Raw genomic sequence first — 8,887 nt, forward strand, 5'->3', positions numbered from 1 at the left:
ATTGTCATCGGACAAAATCGATATTATCCATCAGAAAATGCACATTGTTTGATAGAAAGCATCGTAAATAAATCAAAATTAAAAATAGATAAATAAATTTAACATGTTTACTTACTTCATTGACACTTGTGATCTTCATTGGATGAAAGAGAGGAATTACTACGCGGACACAGGCAAGGAATACAAAGATGTACCCTAGGACGGGAAGCCATATAACTCCGCCAAATAAGTAGGTCTCTACCGGGTATCCCAGCATCATTATAGAGGACTGATTCGACACCATCAGGGAGATCAGAATCGGCAAAAACTTCATCTGTCTATTTCCGAGATGGAATTCTAAAGATGTCTTGTTTTTACCACCTGATACTGCATAGTATGTTCCAATGAGAATCGAGGCTAACATCACAAGAGCAAAAACAACAAAATCCACGGTAACAAATCCTAATTCCCTCATCTTTAAATGTTTTTTTTTTTTTCAGTTGTATGAAAAGTAATAAAATTAAATAGAATCCACTGTTTGTAAAAGTGTGTTAAATCCGGTGCATTAAAATCCAAATGGCACACAAACTCAAGATGTCCTGTGTAGGATTTCCAATTGCTACTAATGTCAACGAAATATACAACAGGTGTTAATTATATTAATCAATTAGTAACACCCACAAATTTGTACGTAGTCCAGGTCTGACTTTACCACTATCCGTGTCATCGTCTGCTGTTAAGCTCCCGTTTGAGCTGTCAGAGCATAATCTGTTCTCGGTGGAAACTATATATCTATTATCAATGGCTTTTGCGGTCAGCAAATCTACCCTAGTTTACTGGTGACGACATCACAGCGAGTCATTGATTGGACTTTCCTATAGGCACTTCCGTCCGTGCAGGTATAACATGTAGCTCAGACTGCAAACATTGCTGAAATATTTTATCACTAGTTCTTATTAAGCAAGGCAAAGATAACAGCACAATTCACTATCATTTTCTAGTTGTTAAACATGATCCTGCGAAAAATCCGTTCACACGGTTACATTTCATCTTTAAAAGAAATGATAACGAAACCGTCGGATTAAAATACCTTGTATAGTTTTTTTCTCAACTCCAGACCTGAATCTCAACTGGCAAATCCACAGCAGTGTTTAAAAGGCTGTTCAGCTCAATTTTAACGTCTTAATTGAGAATTACTGCCTTGTAAACTGGCAAGACGAGCAGTACCAGTATAATAGTTACAGCTACACAGTAACTTCTGTACACTTTACTCGCGTGCGGAAGTTTTTTTTCCGTGTAGCGCGCTACATTATGTGTATAATACTACATATAGACACAATACTTCTCAGTACCTTACAGAGGCCGTCTGCAACACGGTGTGGTTTTATAAAACTCCGCCACTGCTTTATAGGAGCAGGTAAACCAAACACAAAATGGTTAATATACATATAACGAATTCAGTGGTAAACATAACATCATATCTCAATAATATACGCTTTATATAATACATTGTTCGCTTTTGAAAGTGAAACTATTATTAGGCAGAAAAATACATCTAGGTATTTAATTATATGAGAAAATACAAATTCGACAGCAGCGAGTCAAATGATATTTAGCCAAGAGTAAACATATAGTAATTGTGTGGCGCTGTAGTGGAGTGGGTTTGTGTCACTAAACCAATATTGATACAGGGCGATTTTTAATCAGTTTTCTACACTATAACACACGAAAATGTTTTTTTTTTTATCGGGAATGTTTCTATATTCCCCTCTGAGAATTCAGTCTTGTAAAAATACATATACCTATATGCCTAAATAATATATTTGTAACCTTATATATACATTTATACATACATTTATACTTTGTATGTATACATTCCGTCCACCTGACGAATCAGATGACCAGTTTTCCGAGAAAAAAACACTTCGTCATCTTTTATATTCTCTCGGTCGTTCTTCGAAAATTTTCCTTCCTGGTTCCTGAGTCTCGCATTGAAATCCATCAAAGCACTTTTAACCTTTGAACTGACCCACATTTTATTCTCACATATCATTGAAATGATAGTCATCGTATTTGATATTTGCATTAGTAAACCATATTAAGTAGAACGCCATTATTCTGGTCAATATATTTTTCCTGTAGAATTGAGAAAGGTAAATCTTCTGTCGTACATCAGAATAAAGGCGAAGTCGTGAGATTTAAACTGATCGAAAAGAGAGATTATCTGTGCTTCGTGTAACAAGACATGATCACAATTAACAGAACAATACATCAAATAGAAAAAATCAAATGGAATCCAATATTTTGAATCAATTGAGATAAATATATAAAATATAATTGAATAGTTAAAATCCATGAAATTCTCACAAAAAATCAAATTGTGTTGTACTAGATTTTACAGTCAATTAAAACCCAACAGATAACTACACCTGAACGATTCAGCGTGAAAATAAATGAAAAAAAAATCGATTTGTGTGGCACGTACAACACTCCGAGTGTGATGAACACTCTTGTGAACTGGAAATTCATTTTTCATGTTTGCTTATCATCAACCAATATCGCATACTGTTATACCTGTATATTTGTCTGAGTCTTTAGTCCCGACTGTTTGTTTATATAGAATAAGCACTTGTATATTCCACAGTATTCAGTGTACTCACTGATGTAATATCATCTTTTTTCGTTTTTTTTATTATTTTTTTAATCCTTTTGTCGTAAAATGCAGTGTGACTAAATCGTTTTACAAGCTCACAATACCCTGCGTGGCTGACGCTATACAGACTAAGTAATGTCACAAAGGTATTGTCTCTATATCATTTCTATAAGATTACTCAACCCGGTCAAAAAAGACACATGCTTTTAGTTCTCAGTAACCAGTGTAACTAGATAACATATGATATGAAATATTTTAAAAGATTACTTTAAAGTTTCTACAATGAACCTGGACTTGTCGTCAATGACTAGACGCGTTCAGCGCCCGGCGTTGATATTGTTGCTATGGCAAGAGAGCATTTGGCGATTTGGAGTGCTATCATTTAATCCTTGTTTAGTGGACAGCTTTGTATACAATGAAATACAAAACATGGCGGTGATCCTACAGCAGACTGTACGATACTGTCCCGACCTAGCGTGTCAATATATACTTACGATAAAGTGGATATAGAACGCTTTCAAAAGGATCCATGTGGCTTTGTATGGAGATAGTTTATGATGTACAATATCACAAACATCGTGTTTTGTCTAGAAATCACAGTTACAGTGAAACAGTATTCTGTTTTGTTCTGGTTTCGTGTGATCAACTACCTTAATGATATGTAAAGTGAAAATGTTCAACTCAGTGTTACTTAAAATGGGATTCATCATGGGTTGAAAAAAAAATATTGAAATTAGGTTATTGTAGAAATTTTGTGAGTTACTTTCAAAAGACAGAATATAAAACATCACCAAGTCTAATGTAATAGTATTCGATAATTGTTCGGTATGGGTAACTGTTCGGTATGGATAACTGTTCGGTATGGATAACTGTTCGGTATGGGTAACTGTTCGGTATGGATCACTGTTCGGTATGGATAACTGTTCGGTATGGATAACTGTTCGGTATGGGTAACTGTTCGGTATGGATAACTGTTCGGTATGGGTAACTGTTCGGTATGGATCACTGTTCGGTATCGGTAACTGTTCGGTATGGATAACTGTTCGGTATGGGTAACTGTTCGGTATGGATAACTGTTCGGTATCGGTAACTGATCGGTATGTATAACTGTTCGGTAACTGTTTGGTATGGATAACTGTTCGGTATCGGTAACTGTTCGGTATGGATAACTGTTCGGTATGGGTAACTGTTCGGTATTGATAACTGTTCGGTATCGGTAACTGTTCGGTATGGGTAACTGTTCGGTATGGATAACTGTTCGGTATGGGTAACTGTTCGGTATGGGTAACTGTTCGGTATGGATAACTGTTCTGTATCGGTAACTGTTCGGTATGGATAACTGTTCTGTATCGGTAACTGTTCGGTATGGATAACTGTTCGGTATGGATAACTGTTCGGTATCGGTAACTGTTCGGTAACTGTTCGGTATCGGTAACTGTTCGGTATGGATCACTGTTCGGTAACTGTTCGGTATCGATAACTGTTCGGTATGGATAACTGTTCGGTATCGGTAACTGTTCGGTATGGATAACTGTTCGGTATGGATAACTGTTCGGTATCGGTAACTGTTCGGTATGGATAACTGTTCGGTATCGGTAACTGTTCGGTATGGGTAACTGTTCGGTATTGATAACTGTTCGGTATGGATAACTGTTCGGTATCGGTAACTGTTCGGTATGGATCACTATTCGGTATGGATCACTGTTCGGTAACTGTTCGGTAACTGTTCGGTATGGATAACTGTTCGGTATGGGTAACTGTTCGGTATGGATAACTGTTCGGTATCGGTAACCGTTCGGTATGGATAACTGTTCGGTAACTGTTCGGTATGGGTAACTGTTCGGTATGGGTAACTGTTCGGTATCGGTAACCGTTCGGTATGGATAACTGTTCGATAACTGTTCGGTATGGATAACTGTTCGGTATGGGTAACTGTTCGGTATGGGTAACTGTTCGGTATGGATAACTGTTCGGTATCGGTAACCGTTCGGTATGGATAACTGTTCGGTATGGATCACTGTTCGGTATCGATAACTGTTCGGTATGGATAACTGTTCGGTATTGATAACTGTTCGGTATGGGTAACTGTTCGGTAACTGTTCAGTATCGGTAACTGTTCGGTATGGATAACTGTTCGGTATGGATCACTGTTCGGTATGGGTAACTGTTCAGTATCGGTAACTGTTCGGTATGGGTAACTGTTCGGTATGGATCACTGTTCGGTATGGGTAACTGTTCGGTATGGATAACTGTTCGGTATCGGTAACTGTTCGGTATGGATAACTGTTCGGTATGGGTAACTGTTCGGTATAGATAACTGTTCGGTATCGGTAACTGTTCGGTATGGATAACTGTTCGGTATGGATCAGTGTTCGGTATCGATAACTGTTCGGTATGGATAACTGTTCGGTATTGGTAACCGTTCGGTAGGGATAACTGTTCGGTATGGATCACTGTTCGGTATCGATAACTGTTCGGTATGGATAACTGTTCGGATAACTGTTCGGATCACTGTTCGGTATCGTATCGGATAACTGTTCGGTATGGATAACTGTTCGGTATGGGTACTGTTCGGATCACTGTTCGGTATGGATCACTGTTCGGTATCGATAACTGTTCGTTATGGATAACTGTTCGGTATGGATCAGTGTTCGGTATCGATAACTGTTCGGTATGGATAACTGTTCGGTATAACTGTTCGGTAATCTGTTTGGGGTAACTGTTATGGATAATCGGTATCGGTAACTGTTCGGTATGGATAACTGTTCGGTGTCGGTAACTGTTCGGTATGGGTAACTGTTCGGTATCGGTAACTGTTCGGTATGGATAACTGTTCGGTATGGGTAACTGTTCGGTATGGGTAACTGTTCGGTATGGATAACTGTTCGGTATCGGTAACTGTTCGGTATGGATAACTGTTCGGTATGGGTAACTGTTCGGTATGGGTAACTGTTCGGTATTGATAACTGTTCGGTATTGATAACTGTTCGGTATGGGTAACTGTTCGGTAACTGTTCAGTATCGGTAACTGTTCGGTATGGATAACTGTTCGGTATGGATAACTGTTCGGTATCGGTAACTGTTCGGTATCGGTAACTGTTCGGTATGGATAACTGTTCGGTAACTGTTCGGTATGGGTAACTGTTCGGTATGGATAACTGTTCTGTATCGGTAACTGTTCGGTATCGATAACTGTTCGGTATCGCTAACTGTTCGGTATGGGTAACTGTTCGGTATAGATTAACTGTTCGGTATCGGTAACTGTTCGGTGTGGATAACTGTTCGGTATGGATAACTGTTCGGTATATATAACTGTTCGGTATAGATAACTGTTCGGTATCGGTAACTGTTCGGTGTGGATAACTGTTCTGTATCGGTAACTGTTCGGTGTGGATAACTGTCCGGTATCGATAACTGTTCTGAATCGATAACTGTTCAGTTTCGATAACGGTTTTATTTCTGTAAGTGAAAACCTTTCTCTAAAATGATTTTAAAACTCGAAATTAACCATCTAAAAAGACCAAGAGACCGCTTGACTGATCAATTGATACAATTCACTTATTATCCAATAGTATATCGCCTTTCTTCATAAAACATTTTGTAAATTCAGCGAGGTCTATACCAACCATCACTTAATACAAAATCCTTAATTTCATTCCCTATTTCTAAGAAGATACATATAGACTTTTTCATACATACGTAAAACCAATACGCTGGTGGTGCCTTCACTGAACAACATACGGGAGGGAGGTGACATACCAAACGCAGTCATTGGGAAAAAGGACATTTCCAGCTTCTTAAGAAACCAAACCCGTCTCAGGTAAGTATCTTCAAACCACATGTTTTGGATTGCCTTATTGACCACCCCGGCATTACAAAACGGCGGATTCTTCTGGAAAAGAAATGGGCAGAGGAAAATTGCCTTAGGAAAACAACAAATTCTCGAGAAATTCTCCTCCATGCTGATCATATTACAATATCGTTATTGGTAAATTGTGCTACGACCACTTGTTTAATAACACCTAGCGCTGCTGTGATTGGTTGTTCAAAGTTTGCAGTGGTTTCAGTTATGATGTCACAACTGCATGGGTTCAAATGCCTTTTGACGTTAGTAAGAAAGAGAAATGGGGTGAGAATTTCGACAATGTAGATTTTGAATTAATCTTGATAATCTGTTGTTTTCGTGAATGCTTGCAAAAATATTATCGATACTTATTTGTTTTCTTATTTTACCTCGTCAAGCGATCGATAAAATAAAAACTTGTAAGATTTCATAAAGTTCCCCCATTTATCAGATATTCTGACCATATTTCAGTGATATAATTTCTAAATTGATCACGATTCGTAAAATTGCCAGGTTAGGCAGATATCCTTTTTGCAAGTTCTGCAGTTCTAGTTTCTCTATGCGTCCTGGACATACAGAGATTCACAATATCCTGCATCTCGTTCACCCTATAATGACAACGACCTCGATGTGAATAAGTAGCATTTTAAACAGAAAATTTGACGAACAGGCGCACTCATCCACTACAGATGAAGTGAATAAAAAGTTGTGTTTCATACTTGCGAGCGTTTTCGGTTTAAGAAGAATTTAAAAAAAACGAAAAAAAAAAAACCCAAACTAAAACAGAACTAAAATAAATTGGGACAATGCTAACAAAATAAAAGTTTAACATGCTCATTACAATTGACTGTATATGTCAATAACATACTTATTTTTTTTTACAATCATTCCATCGATTTGTTTATTCCACTGGGCGTGGTTAGCGAGATATTTATCTATTTTTTTCTTCGTTTTTTTATGGGGGGGGGGCAGGCTGACAAAGATGTTAAGTAAGTGGATCTTGATGTATGGGTAATCACAAAACTCTATGAAGGAACATTCACGGGATCGTACTATTTGTCAGAGAACGCGGATAGAGTTGTCTCGGTACGTGTTTCTTCCTCATCGGAAAATCTAATAAAAATATCAGATTCCGACGAACCGGAACTGTCAACAATAAAAGAATGAGTTGGCATTGTTTCAGGATTATATCAACGTCATAATTTCAAATCATCAGTTTGTTTACGCGTCAGGAAAAAATTCCGCGAAAAATGGAATGATGCTATCATGCACCTGCCATTTTTTAAAGGTTCATGGTGTTTATGGTCTGCTCTGGCAATTGTACACGTTTTGATAGATAAACTGTGAAAGTTATACATAATGTGGTGTAGGAGATTACAACATATATCCTCTTCCACTTCGTAGTTGACATAACTCCAACTTGTAACAGAGTAACAGATCTATGATATGTTTATTGGACATTCTGTGTATTCTTTAATCTCTCTCCCCGCCCCTCCTCCACTCTCTTATATCTCTTATGTAATTCGAAATAACTGTACATGTAAGTTCCATATGCCGTCTACTGAGATCTTTAGAGAAGACAAAATATTTTGACCAATTACGTTTTATCAAAGTATCTAACAAAACATCCTGGATTCCATACAACTAGTCTGTATTTTGTATCAACAATAAACAGCCGGGATTGAAAACAGCCCAGGTAAATATTATCAATATTGAATTGTATTTTCATATTTATTCTGTTCTTGAATTGATCTTTGTAGATTTTATTCACGATGACTTTTGGATAAAGAAATGAATGAAAACACACTGTTACCTACCGTGTGATTAATCAGCTGGCCCCGGTGGAGACGGGACCGACCTTCCGGAACAAACACAAAGGTCACAATTTATCTCTACATTATAAGTTAGTGTGTTTTATAACGGTGTAATTATGTCCTGAGAAATGCTTATTTAACGGGTATCGTGATGTTTCTAAATATCCCTTGTTCAACAAAGCAGAAGGGAATATAAAAGCGGTATTATTTTTAAAATAATGTTAAATGATATTTCAGAAAGACAGAGAGGGTTTGGTAGGGGTGTGTTATTTGGTAGGTGTGATACAGGTGATAAAAATGTACGATCAAGGTGTGTTAGTCACACAGGCACATCAAGGTATGTCATACAGGTGGGTGTTCCTCATATTGTCCTCGCTAACATTTCTGTGTATTACATATACACACATTTTGTTCAGAAATACCGGTGCATTTTGATCTTACGGTTCAATTTGTGTACTATACAGTACAGATTTTATAAAAGGTCCGTTTATCTCGATTCAAAGTACATATGTAATATAAGTAAGAATTCTTCACTTCTTCATGACTTTTGTACTTAGGAACATACTACCTTTTATTATCAACTTCCAGATCAGTCAT

The 8,887-nt window shown here is 37.4% G+C and overlaps 1 protein-coding gene across 1 annotated transcript in view; it reads right to left on the reverse strand.

Annotated features, from left to right (window-relative positions):
* The window catches only part of LOC132561740 (sodium-dependent multivitamin transporter-like), a 35,305-nt gene extending 34,851 nt beyond the window's left edge, over nt 1-454 (reverse strand). Inside the window, exon 1 of the mRNA XM_060226441.1 lies at nt 116-454. Within this exon, the coding sequence (XP_060082424.1) occupies nt 116-454 (339 nt within the window). The remainder of the gene's footprint in view (nt 1-115) is intronic.
* Between the last annotated feature and the right edge of the window lie 8,433 nt (nt 455-8,887).

The sequence above is a fragment of the Ylistrum balloti genome, unplaced genomic scaffold (assembly GCF_031769215.1).
Source record: "Ylistrum balloti isolate Yb309-2 unplaced genomic scaffold, AGI_CSIRO_Ybal_v1 Utg371274, whole genome shotgun sequence".
NCBI lineage: Eukaryota > Metazoa > Mollusca > Bivalvia > Pectinida > Pectinidae > Ylistrum > Ylistrum balloti.